Source organism: Fulmarus glacialis, unplaced genomic scaffold (genome assembly GCF_000690835.1).
Source record: "Fulmarus glacialis isolate BGI_N327 unplaced genomic scaffold, ASM69083v1 scaffold322, whole genome shotgun sequence".
Taxonomy (NCBI): Eukaryota; Metazoa; Chordata; class Aves; order Procellariiformes; family Procellariidae; genus Fulmarus; species Fulmarus glacialis.
Genome location: NW_009199539.1, coordinates 79,564 through 104,472, shown reverse-complemented (window position 1 = coordinate 104,472; position 24,909 = coordinate 79,564). Strand labels below are relative to the sequence as shown.

Below are 24,909 nucleotides of genomic sequence, written 5' to 3'. Positions count from 1 at the left end.
GGGCACGGCCAGCACGCCGCGGTCCCGGCCTGCGCCTCCCACGCGGAGTCACGCCTGGTGTAGCCGATGGAGTTACGGTGCCTCTCTGCTCCTGGTCCTGCGCTGTAGGTGCTGGTGCTGAGCCGGGGCCCTCCATGGGAACCCTCTCCCGACGGATTTAGGCTGCGCCCGTGGCGTACCCTAGCCCGCGAGCATGGCCCACGTCTCCGACCAGGAGGAAGGACCTGGCGGGGGGCACAGCGAGTTCAGCGACATCATTAAGTCCAGATCAGGTAAGCTGTCGAGAGAAATGGCGTTCTCCTGTTTTCTCCTTTACGCGTAGCTTCTGACACCGGCTTGCATTTTTAAACGGCATGTTTTTCCAACTGTTTTTTTGGGTGTATATTGATAGTACAGGGAGCGACTGAGGGTGTTCGTGCAGCTGTCCTACAGTTAAGTAATAGTAATTGTAGATCTCTGTGGTGTAGTGTTTTTTTTTTTGTCAGTCTTAGTCAAGTCTGTTTGTTTGGGATCTACCTCCTGCATTATAATTACCTCTGCTTTTGTAAATAACCATGTGCTTAAAGTGCTCTTATGCAACCTAGTGTTGGCAGCTTTTGTGTTTATTCTCAGATGGTGAAAATGGCAACTGTGGCCGCAATACTGCACCTCCTAAAAGTGCATCGCGGTAGTACGCATGCAGTAAACTAATGTGCTTCCTCCTTAATGTAAAACAGTTGTCTAAGGCTACTCGCTCAGGCATTTCCTCTAGCAAAACATTCACGTAACAGATCTGAAGGTTATTGGAAAAACATGGGGTTTTTTTGGTTGTGTGTTTGAGTCTTCTGAGGCTCTGATGGATGCTGGGGGGTTAAGGAGGTACCCTCATTGTAGCAGGGGGAGAGCGGAGGCTTTGGAGGGGCGGAAGCGAGTTGTTTAAACCTTGATAGACATTTGTGCTACGTCCAGGGACTGGATGCTCGCCTCTTTAGCCTCCAAGGCTCCCTTTCTCTTAAATGCAAAATGCTCCTGTTGTCAGATGTTCCTTCGATACCTGAAACCTAACAGTGTGTTTTTGAAATGTTCCATATGTTAAAAACTGTAGCTCTTCGGTTGGTGGTGATTTGATATGTCAGATTACGTAGGATGCGGGTTTGAATCTGGATCCCGTTGGTGTTTCAATAGTTTGTTTCTAAGAGATCCTCTTTCTGAGGAACGACACCTTTGGAGGAGGCAGCCTTCCTCTTAGCTTCTGGAAGTGCAGTTTATGAAACAGAAATGCTTGTGGTTTTCCATCTCAAGTTCTGTAGTGTTGGTTTACATTTTTTGCTGTTATTTTGAAACCTCTGGACATAACTTTATTTGATTATAAGCGTGTAGTTAGGACCTCTAAGGGCTTTGAGTTTGGGGATGGCTTGCAGACAGTTTGTGTGCATGTAGGTACGCAAGTACTACAGTTTTATAGGATATCTGAGGAAACATGGCTGTATTTGAGGTTTTCCTTGGATGAACAAATTGTACAGTAAGTTCTGTTGTTTTGGTTAGGGCAGACGATTGTAAATCTCCTGTTACAACCGCTTTAACTTTCTTCTTCTCTGTAATGAGAAAATGATGTATATTCTAATACTCACAAGGCTAAAAGACTTGTGCATTAAATTAAAAATAGTGAGTGAAGATTGATCTTAAACAATTCATCTTTTCTAAATAATACACTGGTTTGGATCTGGATGTGCGATTTCTTCAAGTTAATTACTGTACTACATAACTCAGATCTGCACCATTCCCTAGAAGTAAACCTGTGGGAGGGATTTCCTAATGAAAGGGCTGAACTTTCCTGAAGTACAGATGGCAGCAAATTAAAGGCTAGTTTTCAGGACTGGGGAAAAAATATTATAGGCTATGCTTCCATTTTTCCTAGATATCTGGAAAAGAGAATGCTAATTTTGATACTTAGAAAGGAAAACTGAGTTGTTTTTTCCTGGGAAGATTTCTCCAGCACAGGATGTTCTTCATGGTGTAAGTGTCTAGAGTACAGTGGAAGTGTTACCTTATAACTTACCAGTATTTGGGTAGCTAGGAGTCTGTCTGGGTTTTGAGGCTACAGAGACCAGAACCAGACAAGGTTTAGGATCTCCACTTTCCTTTCTTTTGTCATAGAAAATGGGCTGTTACTCTGTTTCTTGCTACTTCACAAGCTCATCACCTGTGATATGGGAAATCTCTAACACCTTGCTTAGAGAGAGCATGCAAATACGCATTTAATGTTTTCACTCTTAATAAATAAAATACAAACCCCACTTCTAATGGGTGAAAATCTTTACATGATTTAATGTCATGATATTTTTGAGTGCATATTATTCCAATGCATTTTTAAATTAAGAACGCTAAAAACAGTTGACTCTATTCTTGTAAACAAGAGAGGGAGATGTATAATGTCCTGCGTAAAGATCACTTTCTCTCGCTCTCTCTGTGCAATTGTCTGTCAACATGTTTTTCTTCATCTTTTTGGAACAGATCACCAAGCTGTCAGGTTATTTTAAAACATTCATCTTCTAAAAGTGATGGTTAAGATACATGGCTAAATCTTATATTTTGTTATAACTTGGAAGAATATTATCATTTGGAATGCCAGAATCTTTGGGCGGTCAGGCCTTAACAAAGAGTGGTGTTAGTAAAAATGTTTCTAAATATTTGGGTACAAATGTAAACTTTAGTCTTTAGCAGCCTGTCAAACTGAATGTATTGTCTTTTTTGTAGTCATTGCTGCTTTAGTTATCTTGCTTTGGAAAACTGGGAAGCAACTAGAAAGCCATAAAGGTGGCACTGTTAACACAGTGACTGGCTATTGAAAACTTGAGCTTTGATCTAAAGTTACTCTTATGAGATTGTAATAAGACACACGAAGTTTCACGGCTGCTCAGGGCTGTGTGGTGCCCATTTATGCCTGTTTTTATGAACAGAACAAGCTATGTAATTTTTTTCTTAATGACTTGTAATTGGAAAGCTACCAGCATACCATGTGAAGGATATAGGAGAACTGCAGAAAATCATAATTTTTCTATAGAGCGATCAAAACCGATTAACAGCGGATTGGATTTCTATTTGTTGCTTGTGCAAAAAAAAGTGTGTGTCGCAGGATTTCACAGATGGGGAAAAAGTAATTTTGGAAGTATCTAATTCATCCTTTGGGGAGTTCAAACTGAGAGGATGAAGGGTAAAACACTTCGAATGGAGTTCCGTGTATGTTATTCATTATGTTGGAAATACTTTTTCCTTCAGCGGTCAGCAAGAAAACTTTCTATGAACATGCTGTACTGTTGGAAGCGATAAATGCTTGATTTTCCAAAGCAAAAGAGTTGGTTTTTTTCTTTCCCCCCGCCCAGTAATCTCACTTTTGTGACTCGTGATACTAAAAAAAGAAAGAAAGACTTCTTTCTGTTGTCCAATTAGCATTTATTACTTTCTGCTTTGGATGTGGCTCTTTGATTAGATAGTTTGTTAGCACTGATCTACACGTCGATCTAAACTGATCTACAAGTTATTTTTGAAGACACATCTTCTGCACTTAGAATAGAATATGATGGTGACCAAAGCTGCCTTTAAAATAACTGTTGGCTATGGTAATTATAAGGCAGGCTGCCTTACGTTCACAGAAGAACCAAGCGTCTTTTTGCCTCCTTTCCTCCTGCACCAGAGGTGGATGCTGATGGCTCTGAGTGTCTGATGTTTAAGGGGTAGGATAGTTGTTCCTGGACGGTTACGTTGGGTTTATATATTTAGCATTTATTTAGCATTATTAGCCTGTGCTATGCCTGTGTGTCTGTATGATTGCTTGCTATGGAAAAGCAATTTTCCCTTTTTTACTTTCCTATAGTATGAAGTAATGTATATGGAGCTGATTTATATCTTTGAAAGGCATCTTGTGCAGATAGGTGAGCTTTTCTCTTTGCAATAGCTTTCAGGAAGGAATGCTGTGGGATGATTGCCTTACAGTGGTGAAAACAGCGCTGTCATCACCGGGCTTGAAGAACAGATGAGTCTTTGCTATGATTAATTATGGAAAAAAGACAAACTCACTTAAAATCTGTCATGGTAGCTTGGAATGGTAATATATAATTAAACAGTAAGACGTGACAGGAAAAACATTTCTGGAAGATTACTCTATGCCTCTGGTGCATTTTAAGATATGAGTTCCTGTCTAAATTGAGGGGAACTGAATTCTCCTCATCTACCTTTCATTTTTAATTACATTAAATATATTTGACTCAAAGACTGCTTTGAGAAATTGTAACTTATTTTTGGAGTTCTTGGGCAAGTCTCGTTCTGAGAACTGCTGCTGTTGTCTGCCTGTCCCCATGAAGCAATGCTTACTTGGCCGGCAGCCCCCTTGCTCCGGGATCTCCCTGCCCTGCGGTGCCACATGTTGCCTTTGGAACCAGTTCCTTCGGTCATGCCTCTCGCTGCCAGATTGCTACGGGCCAAACACGTTGCTTCTCGTTTGTCATTTTGGCTCCGCCGGTGTGAAATGGCCAGGAGTCGTTACAGGTGCAGGCGGACCCTTAGGATTTTGTCAAGTTGGCATAGCTGGTTTTGCACTGTGTGAACTCTTCAGGGATGTTGGTGCAGAGTGTGTGCGGACAAGGTGTTAAAGACAAGCGACAAATTTGCTGCTTCTTATTTCTAGCCACTAAAATGACTGGTTTTCAAAACTAAACCTTCAGGTTGCTGTATCTGTCGTTTGTATCGCGTCCTTTCCTTGGGCTGTCTTGTGGGGACAGATTGGATGCTGCAGTGAAGACAGTTCTAGGGTATTGCCTAGCATTTATGAAATGGCAGATATATAAGTACCAGGCTGGTTTCTTCTAGTCTCTTGATTGGTAGGTGAAGAAATAACATATGCTGCTCTGTGTGTTTGAAGCACGACTTTGCCTTGGAATAGAAATTGAGGCTCCTCGGGGAGGAAAAAAAAAAACCCCAAATCATAAAAGCAGCCCATTGATTTGCACGTGCTCTGCCAGGAAATGAAGACATAACCCTGGGCAAGAGCTGCTATGAGAGGCACTGAGAGTAGCGTGTTAAATGTTTCTAAAGAGGTTTAAAAGACAGTGGGGGGAGAGGCAGCTGCTGGTGGTGTGGAACCCCCCACTGATGAGGATCCTGTGGAGAAGGGGTGCCTAGGTGAGGGGCAGACCAGGAGCAACGTGAGGTTCCTGGCTCCACCTCTTGTGAGCAGGGAAGAGTAGGGCAGTATTGTTACTAACATCTTCTGAATGCGAGCAACTGGGGAGATGGACTGGAGTAGGTAATTCAGTGTAGGTGTGGAAGGGTGAGGGGAAGAGCACGGGGGCTCCAGCTCAGCTCACGTTGTTTCGGGACGGTATAGCTGCTCTGCTGCCAGGTAGCAGCATGGGCTGGTGTGCTCAGAGCCTGCGTCATCTGCTTTTCGTGTGTTGTATGGTATCCCTCCTTCGAAGGAGAATGCACAATTAGAAGAGTGCAGCTGTTCCTACCCATCCTCGGAGTTGAGATGCCCCTAGCACGAACTTGGGGAGAACTGCATTTATTTGGATGCCTTAATAACAATCTGAAGAATGAATAACAGGGTTTAAACGTCGTGAGGTGGGAGGGAGGAGTTGCATTGTCTGACTTCTTATTGTGTTGATGAAAGAATAACTTTTAGTGCTCCGTACTTTGTCAGAAGTCTGTTTTATCCCCCAGTGTGTTTCTGGAATGAAATTGGGAAGCAAGCTGAGCTGTAATTTCAGAAAGTGACAGTGTATCCTCAGAAGAAAGCTGGGAGTTTTAAAGGTAGCAACAAAAATAACAGGCTAAGGAAATAGAAGAGCCCTCTGGCACATGTGGGTTTGACAGAAGACAATGATACGGCTCTGTTGCAAGCTGTAGTTTTGGGAATGAGACAAGAAACTACTGACTTGTAAATATAAGCAGTTACAAAGTCAACGAAACATATGCCATCAAGAAGGAGGAGTCAGAAACTGCCATTTATTTATTTGTTAGGATATGACGTCTTTGGGCCCCTTCTTTGAAAGGACGTCCAAACCACCTGATACCGCCTTTGGAGAGAGTAAAAAGAAAAGCTTACTTTGATTATTGGAACCGAGTTGGGCTCAGCCCCGAGTGGAGCCAAAAAAAAAAGAAATGAACAAAAATAAGAACACTTGCAATTATCTTTTGTAATCACTTATCTGTGGGACCAGTAGGTTGGGGCTGGTATACAGTCACTGGCTGTGACTCCAGGTGCATGTCTGAGCAGCCGGGAGACTGACGTGGCTGTGGATGGTACTGGGGGTGGGCTGGGGCCGGGCTGGGTGCTGGTTGTCGGTGGGGAGGCTGCTGGAAGATGGTCAGCTGTAACGGGGAGGGTGCGGGCAGTTGCAGTTCCTTCTGCCGAGGGCGGGGTTGAGTCTGTCTGTGAGCATTATGGGCTGCGTCTTCCCTCTGGCTGTCTGACCAGCTCTGGATGTGAGCCCCAGCGATGCAGGGGAGGCTGGTTATCAATGGGGACCCATCTACAACCATGGCAGAGACCTTCTTGTGAAGGTTTCTTATGCTTAGAAATGAGTTCACTCTTTAATAATTAACATTTTTAGATATTCATTAATCTGTTGAGTGCATGGGACAGATGCATTAAACTTGTTGAGATGCTGGAGAGGAGTAACCTGAGCATTGTCTGGCCTCACAGGTAGTTTTTCTTGTAATAAGGCAGCTCTTGTGCCAGAGGAGCATTCTCTAGCAGCCTAGCTCTTTTTCAGGGTGGGGGTCTCCTGCTGGGTGTGGAAGAAGTGGTGAAGAGCTGCTGAGTCTTCAGCTGGTGGGAGACAGGGTGACTGTGTGTTTCGGTAAAAGACCAACTTCTATCTCAAAACCACTGGCTACATGCTGGTAGGAAAAGATGTGACTACATGACAGAGATTAGATATGTATTCTTAAAGTTATTTTGCTAGTCAATATAGGGAATGTGCAGCGATACTTTTCAGCCATAAATTACTGGTAATGAAAGTCCTTTTTGTACTTCAACACCTTTTCCCCTCGCCTTGTGGAAAATGGCGGATCCACCATCCAAAAACTCCAAGAGATTTTGTAGAAGAATTAGACAAACATATATGGACAGTCACTGGCTTATGCATTTAACTGTGGAGAAATGTGCATTTAACCCACAAAACAACATGCTTTTATGGGTCTGTGTAATTCATTTCACAAATAACTTTAGTTAGTTCCTTTGTACTTGGCTTTTATTGCCTAGCATCAAATGTGGTTTTTGTTCCTCTCCTAATTTAGATCATGGCAGGAGACCAAAGGTGGAATATGCTTCTAAAATGTTATGTTACAAATTATTGATCAGAGAAAAGTGTTGTGATGGGTAAGTTCTGAAACATTTTGCTAGCTTTTTTGTTGTTACTAATTTACCATGCTATCCTGGATGAGCAAAGAAGAGTAATCTCTGCATGAATAACAAATGGAGGAGATTTATTTGAACATTTCGCAGGAGCATGCTGGGAATAGGGTGAAGCCTTTTGGTTTCAATGTTATTTTAATAGTTATAATATAAAATATGATTGTATTAAAAGATGATAATAAATAAAGTAGTATTTAAATGCCAACAGACCAATACCTTTTTATTCCCTTTTTCTAGGCTTTTACTTCTGTTCTAACTTAATAATGAACAACAGCTATGGTCAGCATAAATAATTTCCAGAGAGAGTTCGTTGCTCTCTTTTTCTGGTTTCTACATACACATCTTGTTCGTGGATGAGACTTCTCATGGAAATTCATGGGAACAGATTGTGTTAATGTCATGCCTCTTTCTTGAGGAAAGACTTTGTGGAAGTTGAAAGTCTGGTAGTGTCCTTCTGAATATAGTTTTGCTCTCTCTGGGATGGTGGTGTGTAATCTTTCTGCTTTGAATTCTTTTCCTCTGTGCTCAGGCATTTTTCCCTTGGACCTGGCTGTAGGGCCCAATTTAGAGCTTGCTGGTTTGATTTACTGAGCTTTTTTAAAAAAAAAAAAAATTGAAATCAATTTTTAGCTAATTTAGCACACTGTTTATTGGGAATAGAGTTTAAGTTTAATCTGAGAGTTATTAAAGGTCACAATACAGATATGAAGTATTCGCTCTGGTCTTTCTACTCAAAAAATGCGTTTACACACTTTATGATCTGAGCAGAGGAATAGTCTGTCTGGCGGGGTGTCAGACTTGGGCAGTGCCCAGGTACTTGCAGGCGAGGATGCCATTTCTTCCTGGTGCACGTAGGATGGGAGCAAACGCTCTAGGCTGCTGCAGGTTCCTGGCAGGCTGTGGACCATGAGCCCTGTGCATCCTCAGGACTGTGTGCTCCTGCTCCGACCGTTGGGTGCCTCAGGAGAGCCTGCGCTTCAGGCTGTTCCTCTGCTTTCATTTTTGTTTCCCCCTTCCCCCCCCCAACTTGAGCATTGTTGTTTGAATATTGGGATAAATCAGCACAAAAGGACACTTTTTAAAAACCAACAAAACAAAAGAACCCCAACAAAAAAACCAACAAAAAAACCCAACAAAAAACAAAACACAACACCACCACCCCCAAAAACAAAACAAAAAACCCCACCCCAAAACAACTGTTCTGGTTTCATTGACTGTATGAGAATTTATTAAAGCCATGAAACATGCCATAACTTCAGGAAGATTATGCTGCTATCTTAATAGGAAAAGTCAAGTGTTGACTGTTGTATTAATGTGGAAGTGAGTTTTATACTGAACTGCACAACTAAAATTGAACAGAGGAAAGAGGAAGGAAGAGTTCAAATGGGGTTGTGCCCGTTATCACAGATGTCATACCACTTGCATGTGTGTGGTGTTTTTTTTTTTTTTTGAAGGCTATTGAAACCTAATTCAAATTCATTATTTGCCCTCTGGATGTTAACAGAAAGTTCCTTCTTGATTACAGGAAAAATGGTATTAAAGGAAAGGAGACTAAAAGCCCACTTGCTATCCGTAGTTTTAGTGGGGTGCTTTACAGAGCCTGTAGATGCTAGGCTCCTCACCTGGCGTTCTGCACTGCTGCCTCTCCAGATCCATCTTTCCTTGTTCCTCTTCCTCCGGTGAAGAGCCACGCGTAAAAAACGTTGAGTAGAGGTGCGGTTTTAACAGACGTACTCCAGCTCTAGTGAGAAGCTTCAAATGCCTGGGTGCATCATACCTCTACTGGGAAAAACTTTCTTCGATTTATGGGTATTGGGAAAATGACGGCATCTGTTTGCGGCATGTTTCCACATGGATACTTTTCTTGGTCCTTTCTGATCCAGAGAAAACTTGATCAGTCGGGACTTAGAGAGCTGTTGAGATGCAGGGGAGCAGTGACTACTGCATCAGCTGCAGTGGTGTCTGTTACTTCTCAGTCCTACAGCAGAACCTCTTTGAATGACACCTCTTCAGTTATGCCAAAAGGATTACTGCACTGTCTGTGTCTGTCTTCCACATCCATCTGTGCATGGCAGGAGGGAGCATAAGAACCTGCTATTAGGTCTCAGAACTGACTTCTCAGGGTCTTTATGTAGACCGTCCTCTAGAAAAGTGAGGCATGAGAAGTGAGACCTGAGAGGAACCAAATTTCAAATTTTTTTTGTTCTAAAGCAGCTGTTTAGAAAGGTTTTCATTTAGCCTGTAATGAAGTAAGTGGTTCCTAAAATTTAGGAAACTTGAAGTTGATGCAGTCCACATAAATTGTATTTTGTTGTTCATCTTTGTTTTAAGAGGGGAAATAATTTCCATACTAGGTCACAAAGGCTATTTGTCTTTCCAAATCTTTCTGAGCTAGGAATTTCCTGACTTCTTTGAGGCCTTCTCCTCTACCTGTAATCTGCTGGAGCAGGTTTTCTGTCACTATATGGTAATAACCTCCTCTTCTCAGCAGGCAGTGTTAAATATTTCGTCATTGTTTAAGGATAGTAGTTACTTTGCTTACATAGTGACTAACCGTATTGGGTGTGTTCATCTCCATGAAGAAAATGCAGAGACAGAACCCACCTTTTTTTATTTTTTAAAAACAAAAAAAAATCCCGAACCGACCGAACAAAAAAAAGTCTTCCTAACTGAAAATCCCCAAATTCTCTCTGCTTTAAAAGATCACTTAATCTTGAGTGAGGCACACAGCATGGTTATGGTGTGACACAGCTCTTTGCGTGTCATCGGGTATCATATCTGTAAAGAAAGGAAGTTGTGTTCACGTAAACGTTTGCTTACCTTAAGTGAGGAGGTGCAGTGGGAGGAAAGAACAGTAGCTGGTCTCACAAAACAGGTTGCTTTAGGTGGGTGATCACCCCTGATTGCTAGTCTGGGAGTCATATTCCCTCTCAGAGAAACAGTGAAGTTAATGCCAGGGGGGGAAGGTGAGGTCCCGTGGTCTGGCCTGTCTGAGGCATCAGGTGGGACAGAGTCTCGGTGGTAACAAGTGCTACTTTCATGTGTCATGCAGTATAAACCAAGCAGCCCCCAGAGTGGAAGGACCAAACTTTTCTGGACAGAAGCAAACTCTGCTCATCCATCTCCTGTTAGCACTAATGCTGGTCTACTATCAGTTGAGAGACTGGGATATTTATACTTCTCAATTTGAGCCTCATGTTATAAACATAAAATATGACAGCCTGCTCTCTGCCTGAGTGTATAAACTTGCCTTGCTGCATATACCTGGTTGGGCTGGCATGATTAGGGCTTGAAAGAAGATGCAAAAATGCTTTGGAATAACTGGAGTTAAAATGTGTGACTTAGGTCTGATGAGATGTAGCCTGTTTTACATAGGAAAGGTGGTGTGGCACATACAAACCAGAGATTCATGTAAAATGTTAAGACAATATAGAATGGCCAAGCTAGCTAATTTACAGCCACTGCAACTTCGTAATTGTTTGTGGCATTGATTTATTATCATTTGTCTTGTTTGTGACTGACTGAATAATATAAAAATAGATGTCCTGTTCAATTCCAAGTATGTGGATAATAATTTTTGAACATGATATGCAGTTAAAAATAATTACCCAAAATAAACTAAAAAGCCCCAGACCTTGCTTTTTGAAAATCATACTTCCGTTCTTCCCAGCAGTTGCTGCTTTTTGTGTGTGTGTGTGTGCGCGCTCTGTTCTTCCTCTACCTTGTCCAGCTTCATGGTTTTTCTTCCAGTTGGAGGAAGACTGCAGTGACTGCCTTGGTGTTTGCTGCATGGCGTGTGGGGGGAAGAGCAACAGACCCGGAGAGGCTTTTTTCCTTCCTGCTCTCATCCCGGACCGAGGGAAGGGTGGAAGGACTGATGTGGCAGTGCTGGCTCCCGCTGCCCTGGGACGTGTCCCGGCGCCTGCCGGGGCTGTGTGCTGACACCTGGGGACCCCCGTGCTCCCGTTTTTCAGGAGGCATCTCTTCTGTGCTGTGCACAGAAGGCAGTTCAATGAGATAATCTAAAAATCTGGAGAAACAGGTGCAAAAACGTCGAACTCTGTTGCCTGTCTGGCTTCACCTCCCTGGCCTGGCAGGCATTTGCAGGGAGGGGAAAAAAGCATTCCTCGAGGATTTCGCTGCTGCTCTAGATCATCTTCACAGAGGATAACTCCAGTGAAGACAGTTGTTTGCAGAGGTGCTTGTATGAATATTTGTACAGAGAAGACACAGTGGAAAATGAGCGGAGGGCAGTTACTACTGTTGCCTGTCTGGCTTCACCTCCCTGGCCTGGCAGGCATTTGCAGGGAGGGGAAAAAAGCATTCCTCGAGGATTTCGCTGCTGCTCTAGATCATCTTCACAGAGGATAACTCCAGTGAAGACAGTTGTTTGCAGAGGTGCTTGTATGAATATTTGTACAGAGAAGACACAGTGGAAAATGAGCGGAGGGCAGTTACTACTGGGGCCTAGATCAGAAAATGTTTTGGGTGCTTGATAAGAAACTCCAGGGCCTGGAGCTACCCAAGCATTTGGGTAGGGGGAGAAACCTTAGCTATCTACAAAGGGCCTAGACATTTTAAGGCATTTTCCTCAAAATTTAATTGAACAGCTACAGTTTGCCACTAAGGCTGGTAAGTGGTTTGCAAGGGTACAGAAACACTGCGTGGCTGGAGGGAGCTGCTAGGCCTCTCTTCAGCTGAAGCCCGTGCAGCACCCTGGTCCCGTGCCGTGCCCAGGGCCTCGGCCGTCGAGCACAGTGAAAAACGTGCAGGGTCACTTATTTTCCAAAACACAGTCATGGGAGGTAGGGGAGAGGGATTTAGGGTGGTGCCCATCTTTCCTGTAATTGCCTCTTAATTAGAGTCCTCATGCTGTCTTGTCACTCTTGAAATGCCAGTTCAAATTTTCAAAGGGTTCAAACCACTGACCATTACCCTGAGCACTGGGCTGCAGCATAGGGCGAGATGTGGCCCATTCCTGACGTATCGCACGGTGACAAAGTGTGCCAGGAAGAGTGTGAGGGGCCAGAGAGCATTGAGGGCACTTTTAAAGTCAGGCAAATCCCAGCATGTTCTGGGGGAGGGAGCGTTTGTAAGCATTCTGCACTAGAGATGTACGGCTTGATGGCCGTGTCTAAGGCTTGAGGCCAAAAAAAGGAGTTAAGAAGCTTGTCCATCTGCTGAAGCTGGCACTGAGACATCAGTACCAAAACTTGGTGCTGAAAGATGCTGGTCTAAGCTGAAGAGCAGACTTGCAGTGAGCCTTGATATTTTTCCCAGGAGAAAGACATTGTAAGGTCATCAATCAAGAGCTAGAAAAAAGGAGTGTTGCTCTTCCTTTCACTCCCAAAAATAAAACAACCAAAACAAACCCTTGCATTACTGGTATTAGCAACTATCCGGCCACCACCCCCGTTGGTGGTTGCAAAAACGTAGTGTTATCATGATAAACAGCTGTTGTGTTGCAAGGGGAGGGGGCTGGCCTGTGCACAGGGACAGTTCTGATAAATTTTTGAACAAAAACCAACTGCAGGAAAAAGAGGGATTTCATTGCTGTAATTGTTTACCCCGGATGAGATAATGATCCTGAAGTTTATGTCAGTGTCACAGCCCAAATAATTGGGATGTCTAGAAAGAAGAGGAGCTTAGGGCTGTATATAGAGGGGAATTATGTCACCACATAGATAATGATGGATTCTTTTGACAAGAAATTGAGTCCATGTTTACCTGGAGAAAACATGGGGGATATGTTTAGAGAGCTGTTTCATCGGTTTGCCTGGTGCTGTCAGTGGGTGCTGAGTTCTGATGCAGGGTATGCATGGTACAGAGCGTCTTAGCTTGGGCATAGCGGTGCTCTGGCATTCAGGTGGCAAGTGTGCTCGTAGGGGCATTATGCAGGGTTATCCTGGTCAAATGCCTCCTAGCTTTATGATCTCTGCTTTGCATTCATTTATATGGTGTAGTCAATCACATAAAGTGAACGATGCAGCATGCTGTGGTTGGTGCGATTGAGGTCTGATTCTTGGTGACTTCCTGGGTGAGGTTGCTGTCATTTGGGGCTCCTAAATTCCGCAGGAATCACATGTGATGAGCATTGTGTCAGTAAGTGCAGCTGAGGAAGGTACCTGCCCTACAGAGGAATGTGAGTGTGGTACTTCTGCTCCAGGGCACTTTCACATTGCAGTAGCTCCTGCTTCTTGCAGCTACTTTAATGTTGCTCTTGAAACTGTCTCTCACTGGTTCACTTGATGCTATGCCTAAATTAGGGGTTACTGGGTTAGGTCAGGGATCACTCAAGCATGTAATGCCCACTTCTGGGACAGAATAAATTTTCTTCAACAGGAACTGGGGTAGAAGAAGAAGAGGAGCATGTAATACCTGGTGGATCCCATCGTTTGTGGCTTTATGAATTCAATGCCAGTGTATTTGTGGTGTTCTGGGCAAAATATCACGCGACGTAGTGGTTTCCTTGTCTATTAACTGGGAAGGGTGCCTTCAGCACTGACAAAACTGACATGAAAGCAGTGAAGGGTCCCGGAAACCCTGACCTGTTGTAGGCGTGTCAAATTTGCTTTTACTCTCTGTCTCTTTCCAATACGACGATGGAGGGGTCTTGGGCTGTTGTATTTGTCCTTAAAGGATGAATGGCCTTAGTTTAGGTGATTAAATTTAGTTTCAGTATGAAGTCTGTGGTTGACAGTAAAGTCCTCTCTGAATTAGTCCAAATCTGTTGAACAGCCTTTGGAGAAAATAGGATTCACTGCAAATCTCGCCACCACTGGAGCTGGCTAGGAAAAAGTAATTCACATTGGGTTATGTACTGCATGGAGGTTTTGGTTCTAGTCTGATTTGGGCAGAAAAAATGAAAGCTTGGAATTTGCTGGTGATTGTTGCCTTGGAAGTCTTGATGCATCCTTTCTTCCACAGCATCACCCTGCTGCCGTTGGGCACGAGGAGCTCGGATGGAGCAGAAGCCATTAGCCAGGTGGTGAAAATTGACTATGTCTGTATAACGTTCAGATAAATTGACTATGAGAAATGAAGACTGCTTAGAAATGTTTTGCTGACTTATTTATTTTTCACGCTAGTTCACGCCACCTTTTGTTACAGCTTCTTATTTTGGCCTTGCAGTCTCTGGCTTTAACTTACACTTGTGTTCCCATATAATAAAAATACATGAAAATGTAATGTTCAGTTGAACTCTATTTTGCTGCTTGCGGAAAGAAGGAAGGGGTTAAAGAACATGAGTTCTCCTCATGTACTGCACTGTTGAAAGATGCTAGCGTAGTGGTCATCTGAAACAAAAATTTATGTGGCCTAGGACAAGTGCAACTTGATTATGAAAGTATTCTGCATAATTTGTGTGGGTATGGGAAGGAGGAGAGAAATTGTGAAATGAATTGTTCCTCTTTATACTTGTTTCTTACAGTTTGAAAAGTCTGTCATCTTATGGATTTGGGTCCTTATGTGCACTAAACTGACACTTTTTTCCCCTTTATACCAAAATGCACACAATTGTTTTTCTCTTCCTAGTGATTTGAGGACAGAAGGCAGAGAAAGGGGTTTTGTTCCTCATAAGATACTATGTCTGCCTGGTATTCTTATTTGCAATAATGTTCCTTTCATACTATTCCAGCATTGGAAAAGGACCTTAACTTGCTATCCTATTAAGAACTTCTTGTGCTGCCAGAAAAATGTAAAGAGGCTGTAGACATTTGGGGCGCAACTCTCATCTACAGTACAATGAAGAAAAGGAAATAATACATTCTTGGCTCTCCCGAATTTAGCAGAGCCAAAAGGTTATCAGCTGACAGAGTAGACGAGTTGTAATTATGATAACTAATGTTACTGGAAGTATTTAAAAAGCAATTGAATTAATTATGTTTGATCTTGGTGAGAATCTGTGGCTGTTGGGATGGATTTTGATCTGGATCTATTATCTGGGATGCAGTGTGGTGTAAGTGGGGGAAAAATAATGTGTGTGAATTGTGTGGGACTTGTCTTTTTATCTGCTTGGTATCTGTATTGTGGCATAAACAAAGAATATATTTTTTTCCCTTTCTTTTCATTCCTCTCCTTTTTGGATGAATAAATTGAACTCTGCTACAGTTTGGAATCTGCAAGGTATCACGAAAGCCTTTTTTGACAAATTGTAAAATCTAATTTCAGTGAGAATTAGTGTATGATACAGAGTTTGCCCCTTCTGTGTAAGATTAAGTTTATAAATCTTAAGTTAAGATTTATAAAACCTATTTTGCAGGCTTATTTTTAGACATAAGTATTCAATTAATGCACGAAACAGGAACAAAAGAATTTCTGGTTAGATTACTATTTTTTATCTAAGGCATCCTTTGACTGTCTTAATCAAGGGGGACAAGGTAAAGTTTTTATTATATACAGAATTCCTTCCATAACAGTCTTTAAACACTTTTTTTTCTACCCCCTTCTGCAGGACTTGGAATGATGAGAATACAGCTGTGAGGAGTGGGTGGGTCAGCCAAATGACATCTTCCAGAGTCATCGAGCTCGTTACAAATAATCATCTGCTGTTTATTTAAATATCGGTAGCATAAATAGGTAACCTGCTGCTCTAGCATTCCAGTGCAAATATAGTGCTCTGCACTTTTTGCAAAGTAAGAGCAAGCAGGTTTAATTATATCGCAATAATGAAGGGTGGTGTATTAATACAAGGTGAGTGGATTTTTCTTTGCTAAAAACTTACCAAGAGCTGATCCAATGATTATAATCTGTCTTTTTTCATGATAATCGGAACTAATTAAACAAGTCCTCTCAGCTTTAAGTAGTTTCTTAAAGTCCTATTTCAAATTTCCTTCTGTAGAATAAACTACATTAAATATGAATAACCACATATTTAATTTTGAAAAAGATTATTTATTTTAAATTCCTGTTCAAGTAAGAATATATATGCAAGAGAGACTACTTTTAAAATTACATTCTCAAGGAAAAGATATTTATCTAATGTAAAGCTAGGTGAAATAATGGTGCAGAATATCACCTTGGCCTTGTTTTTTAATCTCTAAAATGAGAACAGATGAAAAATGTGAAAAAAACGGCATCTGATCTTACTTTTTTTTTCCTTCATGCCTACTCCTGTCTCTCAGACTCTCTGTGCTTAGTGTAAAACAAGCCTGTCCATTCCCAAACTTATTTTAGCTTTGAGCTGATGTGTGTGTAGCGCTTGACCTGGTCATCAGCTGTGGAAGATGTGGATGGCTCTTTAGCGTTGTTTAGCTTCCCTGCTTAGCTGGGATATCACGTCGTAAGCTCTCGTGATGGTCTTTTGGTGTTTTTGTCAGTACTTGAGGGATTCTTGAAGTGTAGGGTGGTCACCTTTCTGTCTGCCCCCTTGCAACTATTTGTATAGAAACTCATCCTGACATGAATTTTTCAGGTCTGTCTTGGGATTGTTGGGTAAAAAACGTGGAAGCAGCAGCCAAAGGGAGCTTTGTGTTCCATCTACAAGGAAAATTTTGGGGTTCCTGCTTTATTCTAGGCAGCTAAATAACAAGGGACAAAAATGTCCTGGGGTGACCAACATCACTTGCTTTTTCTGGGAATTTTTTTTTTCCCCCTGTCTTAGTGGAACTTTTTTGAATTCTCAGAAAAATTTGTAGAACCTGACCTTGCATTTCCAATCCAGGGCAGAGCGTTAGGGCAGTGAGCTAAGCACAGATGTGGCCGTGTAGCTAGAGAAGAGGGTGTTCCCTTATGGCAGTTACTCAAGAATATCTTTGAGTATTTATATGGTGAATTAACACCACAGTGTAGAGGAGGTTTGGCAGAAAATCTTTCAGGATCTTGCAAGCTGCTCCATGCAAACTTCGTGGTTTCTTTGCAAAAGCACATATTAAAAAAAAAAAAAAAAAAAAAAAAAAAGCACATATAAAATATGCTGAATAAGGATGTTGAGAGTTGAATCTGGCAACGTGTGATTCTGGAAAGGCATCTTGTGTTATGGATTGTTGTTTATTCGATCAGACCTTTATTTTAAAAACTGCTTATACAGGGAAAAAGCTTTGTACCTCCTCCAATGGGTATCTCTGTTTCACTGAAATTCAAGTAGTTGTATCTTGTAGACCTTATTAAAGGTTTTTCATAAACTGCAAGTTGACCTCAGCTTCGATAAATCTGTTGGTCTGTTCTGAGTTGTTAGTGGCATTAATGTGCTGTAGAGGGAAAGGTTCTCACTTTCCAGTCGAAGTGAAATTCTTCATTTCATGGAGAGATTTGAAGAGCACTTGCTTCCTTTCCTTAATTTTTCTGAGCTGACTTTCCTCTTAGAATGGCCTTGTTCTCCTGTGGCAGCCTGCCCAGGCGGAGGGGGAGCCTACGTTGGGGATGAGGAATAATTCACTTTGAAGAACAAAGTTGGCAAACCTGGAAGAGCGATGGAGATCATAAAAGTCAGAACAACAGGGCTGGCTATTAGAAATGACTTGATTTACAGTGTGCACAACATTGCCAGGTGGAATTCTTCAATTGGGTAAGGGCAGAGTAATTCCAGCTTAGCACCCACCTTGGCTCCTCTGTGCGTGGGTCACACCTGACCCACTGTTCCACTTCACCTACCGCAGCATGCATGGCAGGTAGCTCATGGGCACAGCAGCGCGCTCAATGAAACGCCAGCTGTGCTATGTAAGGTCAAGGGAGAAATTATCTGTGCAGATCTTTTCAGGTGGGAAGGTAGGGCTAAGCTTAACAGCCTGTAAGCAATTAAAATTCATGACAGAAGGAAAGGATATTATACCCTCCACGAGTCCTTTCTTCATTAACTAGACCTATGCAAATATACCATGGTCTGTTAAAATTTAACCCCAAGAGATGACTTCTCGGCAAGCTTTCTAGCCCACGAGGATCAGTGTTGATGCATAAAAATGGGTAGTAGGTAGAAATGCTTGAAATGCTTTAAAAGCCTCTTCCAACTTAATATAAAAGCGCAATGGCTGAAAAAAAAAAAGCACTTTCTACACATAATATACGAAGTGTTTAGTAAGCAGTTGTGTCTAGCAGGTGTTGGACGATGGAACTGGCTGTGTGCTTGTAGTGTGTTTAAAATACCTGCTAATGAATTTGGATCCACTTTATTATTTAAGAATCACCTTGTTTTGTTTTGTAGTTAAATCTAATCTAGGTACTGAATTTTAGTATGGCTTTTTTTTTTTCCCTTGGGCGTGGTGGTATTCCATCCCTGTACTACTTTGTCCTTTCCCCCACCCTGTTATTTCTCATAGTTATTTCTGCTGAGAGATGGCAAGAGTGAAGAAGCAGCTGTAACTTTCCATGTGTTTAGTTTTCTTGAACTTGGTTCCCAGTTGGTGGAATTTTTTGGACCACTGAATTGCTTAAAAAACCTCCTAAAGCCAGTTGAGTGCAATCTGTCAGTAGAGCCAACTTGCTTGCAATAGTTCATCTCTCCTGTTACCAGTCTGAGTGCTGTGTCTTGGGTTCCTTCAGTGAATGAACCTTTATATTTCAAAGGCTTAACATTTTTCTTGACTATGTTTTTCAACCTATGCAGCTCCTAACATCAGAGCTGCCTTATCAAACAGATCTTTTATCCCGTTAAGGGAGGGTGTTCCTTAGAATGTGCATCCAGCTGAAATTTGAAGTGCTAAAGAGCTCTTTATGCTATAATTACGATTTTGGGTCACCATATCACAATGGTAGCTATCGATTTTTAAGGAATTGTTTTCTCTGCAGATGAGGCCTGTTTATACTGCAGAACAGTGTTGTTTTTCTTCTCTCTTAATCAGAAGGGAAAACTGTAAAATTGGTGTCATCTTTGCCTTTCTTCTGCACTATTGATTATCACAGACCTTGGGCTTGACAGATGCATGTAATGTTCAAGTTATCCATAACTCAGATCTGTGCCTTTGTCAGGGGAAATATCAAGAACATCCAGGAAGATCAGCCTTGATCTTTAGCACTATAGCCTAGTCTTCTTCAAGAAAACAAACAAATTGTAAAAGAAAACAAACAAAAAAAGCTTATCCTGACTTCCTGCTCCTTTCTCTGTTTTCTCACTGCAGATGTGGACTAATGCCTTCGAAATTGAAAGAAGGTAGAGCTTTCAAAGATTACTATGTTCCTATAATTTGTTTTTTGTTATAACTAGTAACTGGGTATGTAGGTGTCACCAGTGACTAACTTTGTTCAAGTGAAAGGCAACAGGATTTCTGCTAAGTGGCAGAAATGGCTCAAATAAAATACTGAATACTACATACGTTAGCCTGAGATAAGAAAGGTGATGGGTTGTACCCACTGAAGTTATTGTAAGGATTGGGGAATGGAGACAAGAGAGTTCCGGGGAAGAAAAGAGTGTTTCTGAAAAAACATGTTTCATGAGTTTCAGCCCTCAGGGAATGACATATTTTGAAAAACGCTCCTGTACCTACCCCTTCCCCTCATAAAATGAATGGTAAAGTAAATAAAAATGTAATTACACACCTCTAGCTTGGGTGTTTCTTCCTGATGTGCAAAAAGCACAGCTGCAAAATAAGGCAGTGTTTAAGTGATGGAACAAGATGCAATGGGGTTGGGGTTTTGTCGTCTTTGTTGTGTATGCTTAAAGAGAGACAGAAGTATATGTATATGCCTGTGCACACATATATATACATAGACCTATATATATTTTCCCTTCTGGGACTTCCATTTGGAAATGGTGAAATTCCTGAGAAATTATGCAGCCCTTTCAAGTTGAGAATAATTATACAGTGGTGTGCGGATCTGAGATTGTTAGAAGTCTGTCTTTAATGAGGTGTTTCCAGTTGGTTGCTTGGGAGGATGGTAAATCCTCAGTTCGGAGTAAAGCACGTGTCTGTGCTTCTTCCATCACGTGCTGGGGTGGGAGTTCTTGCAGTCTGTCCTTACTCCCCCACACATACCAGCTGGTGGCAGAGGCAGCTTTTCCACCTCCAGCCTGAGCTGTCCCCAGCTAGCAAGGGTGACTTGGAGGCAGCCAGTAGCAAGGGCGTGTGTGCATGCTCAGGAGTGCATCATTGACACGGCTGGGCTGGACCACCCTTAGGGGATGGATTTACCTCCTTGTCCCATCCAGACTCTGTGAGGAGCTCCTGGGCATTGGGGATGTAGGAGATGTAATGTTGAAAACCTTGAATGATAACAATTAATAGAAATAGAAATGTGGTGATTTGTAATTTTCTTTTTTTTTTTTTTTTAAAAAAACCATCTAAAGTTTGGTATAAGAATTGGTGTACGCTGCCCTAAGGTTTGGTTTTTTTTCGCCCCCCCCAGCCCGAGCTTACCTTTTGGACTTGAATGGTAGTTTTCTAGGTCGTGACTGGAATATTTTCCTCCAGAATGAAAGAATGCCACGTGGAGAATACATATTCTCGCTTACTCACTTATTTTTAAAAAGCAATGCCATAACTGAGCTAAAGGTAAATCTTCTGAGTCATCCAGAAAAAGGCTCATAAGAGGGGAGAGAGATTCAGAACAGAAGTGGCAAACAGAGGACATTCTTGCTGCTGAATGCTAGCTTCATGTGCTCAGAGACTTCATGTAGTAGGTACAGACAAGAAAAAGTGCATCTCAGGCAAGGGAATTCAGATATCCAGCCTCTGTGGGATAATATTTATTGCCACTTCTTTCCTGCTTCCTCCCCTCCACCCCCAACCCACCCCATTTCCTGGCCAGCTCTGATATCTTAAATGAAAAGCAATCTCAAACACTTCTCATAACTATTTATGGATGTTGAGTTCAGCTACTCTGCACGCTTGGTAAGGTTAATTCCCAAGGTTTCTCATGGGTGTCTTCATTTCCTGACATCCGTCAGTTTATTTTTTTATACATGCAATGTCTGGACATTGGCATCTGGACTCTGGAGACCCAGGTAGATTCACCACTTCCTTACAACTCTTCTGGAGAAAAGCTGGTAATTGTTTTTCTACTTGGTCCAAGACATACTACGTCTCTTCTGGTGGTCAGGGTCTGAATTCAGAAATTCCTAGCTATATTTTCCTGTCCTTCTGTATGTTTCTGTCTCCTTCCTTGTCTGTGTACGTTCTTACTTGTGTATGTGAGTGTAAAAGTTGTGTTTGAATTGCTCGACTGAATGAGCAGGGATAGTGGTGATTTCATGAACTTGCTGGAAAATCTTAGTTTCACTCTCAGCAAGAGGTCCCCACCCAGCTGGGGAGGCTTGTGCAGTTCTGTGCTGGTGGCTGTGCTGGGCTTGCTCCTGTGAGCTTGACTTTGTTGAAATCAAAACTTAACTCGGCCTTTAAGCAGCATGTATATGGTTTCCTTGTGGTTTCTGTTTGTACTGTGTTGTAAGTTCACCACCGTGTGCCCAGCTTTTTAGACAAGATAATTGCTGTATGATTTTTTTAAATTCCATTTCCTGCCTGCGTTGTTCATAAATCCTAGTCAAAGGTCTGGCAATAACTGTTTAATGCAAACATGAGACACACAGTTGTTCTAATCTGCCTAGCTTTCACTTTCATAATGGATTTTGTATATAGACACAAGGGATGTGTATATGTGTGGTGATCCATCCCTCCCCCTCCTTCCTTGTCTATCATTTGCTGCTCTTGGCACTGTTCCAGTGCCAGAAAGGGAGGGGAGACTGACTCTAGAGGGCTAAACTCTCTGCAGCGCTTAGTTGGAAGGTACTTGAATATTACAGTGATGCTGTCTATCTTTTGATGAAGCGGATCTTGGCAATGCATGTTTTCTAACCTGGGTTATGTTAAAAGACACTTGGCTTATTCCAAAAGAGCTTTGGAGAACTTCTGTTCAGGCCCACAGTGCTGAAACACTTCTGCTACATATCTGTGAAGTTGTTGTGGATGAGATTGCTGGTTTGTACTTGCAGTGTTTAGCAAGACTTTCTAACATTATCCTGACATGTTTGTGGGTTTTTTTTCCCTTCTTTTTCTAGGATGATACAGCACTCCTTAGAGTAGAATTTAATATCTGTTAAATTTTTTACAGATAGTGAAGAAAGCCTGTTGCAGCTGGCTGTGATTATGGACTACTGCCAGCATGCTGGAATGGGAACTTATAGGGTAGAGCAACTTGAAGCAAATGAAATGGAAACTTCCTTATTTTTATAGTGGTATTAGCCATGAAGCTTAATTATAAAGTTTGACCTTTTTATCTTTGGAAAAAAGCCTGGCTGAAGCAGGAGGATTCCTGCAGGAGCCCTGTATAATTTTGTCAGATGGAGCTGGCAAAGCTCTCTGTGGCCAAGCTGGGCTTAGCCAGAAACCTTGGGTTGGGGGTGGCTATGAGTCATGGTGTAGCTGGCTGCTGAAATGCCATTGTATGGACACGTACAAGTTAGATTTATTGTGACAATGTTCTCCCCCCTCATGTTTCCCCTTACCTGCTTTTTTGTGCTGGTGAGAGGAGTTCAGTGGTCGCACCTGGGGCTGACCCCAGGCATGTCCTGTTCTCTGCTGCTTCTCTGTCCCAGCTGCCTGATCTTGCATGCAAGAGACAAAACGGGGGGCACGCAGTATTTATTTTCAGTCTTGGTAGGGATTTACGCTCACTGCACTGGGAATGTACTGGGATGCAATGAACTGGCCTGCCTCATTGATTTTGACTCTCCTGATGGAGGGTCAAAAAACAGTTTAGCAGCTGTATGGCTCAGATAATATGTATAGAAAAAGGCAAGGTAGATGAAGTTAATTATGGTGGAATGGGAGGTACAAGATCGTTAGTGTGACAGCACCTGATGATCATGTGGGAGTGAGAAGGCTGAATGAACTGTCTTGTGATTTGCTTTGAGAGCTGATTATTTATTCTTTTTTCCTTTCCTTAACAGTAGTGAGGTTTTTGTTGTTTGCAGGAGGAGTAATTGAGTATATGGAGACAAGTGGGGAGAAAGATAGGTGGTGGAAAACAGCAGGGCTGGGGGCAGTTAGTTGGATGTAAAGGATTTAGGGTCAAAGTAGATTTCTAAAAACTTCTGGGTAATGTAGCTTTTTGACTTTTTGTGGTCATCTGGCTGCATCTACACTAGAGCTACTTGTCAATGACCCAGGGCCTTGCATACACTCAGTAGCACAAGTTTTACCAAAGGTAGATAGTTGTTGTTTTTTGTTATTAAGTAACATTGCAAACAATTTAATTGCATCTGTATGAAGTTCTGTTTCTGAACTTTGCCACCCTTCTCCTAAACTGCCTTACTTATCTCGCAATCTCAGCTTTATCGTGGAGATCCCCTTTTTTTCCCTAACATGTTTATGAAGATAATATGTAATGGGAGTTTGACTTTTTTCTGTGGCTGACCTGAAGTACTTTTGTGATTAGAAAGTGATTTTATTTTTTTTTTTTTTGAGACAAACTTTGTTACAGGGAGTGGAATGTGTCAGAGCTCAGTGATTTTAAAATCAGACGAACAAACAAAAGCACTTAGAAGCAGATTAAAGAAAACAAACAAAAATGATTAATTCTATGATCATAGTACAAAGTTTTAAAAAAAAAAAGCAAAGCAGCAATGAAGTATTATAATGCTTCATTCATACAACTGTCTTAAACTAGTACAGTTAGAATGAGGGAACTATGCATAAATAATATAAAAGTTTACATGACAGTAACTGTCTGTGGGAATACTACAGTTAGATATTAAATTATTGATAATGAACACCGTCTGATGTCTGGTTGAATACAGGTATTATAGAGAACTGCACAAATCTAAGGCAAGCTGAAGGCAGAGTAACAAAGAGCCCAGAGGGCAATTTGAGTGTTTGAGTGAATTACAACTGCCATAAAACTTGTTTCTGTGTTTTGTTGTTCTTCTCCTCCTCCTTTATTTGTATTGGAGTTTTACCGGCCTCTAAAGACTTTTTTTTTAAAGTACACCTCTAAACAAGCTTAATACAACTTGCCTCAGTATTAGCTTTGTGAAGTTAAAGTAGCTTTTGCCTGTATGTGTTGACAGGCCTGCAGAGAGAAACGAGGCACGCTTTTCAGTAGACCCTGTTGGTGCTCGAGAACGAGAGGTTAAGCTAGTAAGAAAATAACCCTATGAGAAAACCTCTCAGTGCTTGGTAGCAGCAAAAAAAGCGAGTAGGGTGGTAGGAAAGACAAGACAAAGTAAGGAACAAACTGGCAAACATGGTGTGCCATTCGGAGCACTTTGCTTCACGTGCTAGGGAGATTGTGGGGTTATAAAAGCCCATCTGCTGAATGGAGTGAGGGTCCTGAACACACAGGATGGTGTGTGGTGTTTCAGAATCTCAATCTATCCACTTTGGTATAAAAACTTTTCTTCAAAGTTACTTACATTACATATTCAGGTACTCATAATCGTGAGTGTACTCACTATATACATATTTTTAAAATACATGAAAGCAGTCATTGTTTAGTCAAACAGGGGAGGGATAAGACTTAGGAATTTGCTTTTTTCCCTTTGAATTGAAAGGCTTCAGCTTTAAAATGTTTTTGTAAAAGTAATGTGAAATTTTACTGAGCCTGTTGTAAGGTTGTTGCAGGAAATGTCAGATGGCTTCATGACCAAT

General features: G+C 41.8%; 1 protein-coding gene across 1 annotated transcript in view; it reads left to right on the top strand.

The window, feature by feature from the left end:
- Positions 1 to 193: 193 nt before the first annotated feature.
- The window catches only part of LOC104073478 (utrophin-like), a gene marked incomplete at its 3' end in the record, with an annotated part of 101,853 nt that continues 77,137 nt past the window's right edge, over positions 194 to 24,909 (top strand). Inside the window, exons 1-2 of the mRNA XM_009573276.1 lie at positions 194 to 272; positions 613 to 667. Of these exons, the coding sequence (XP_009571571.1) occupies positions 194 to 272; positions 613 to 667 (134 nt within the window). The remainder of the gene's footprint in view (positions 273 to 612; positions 668 to 24,909) is intronic.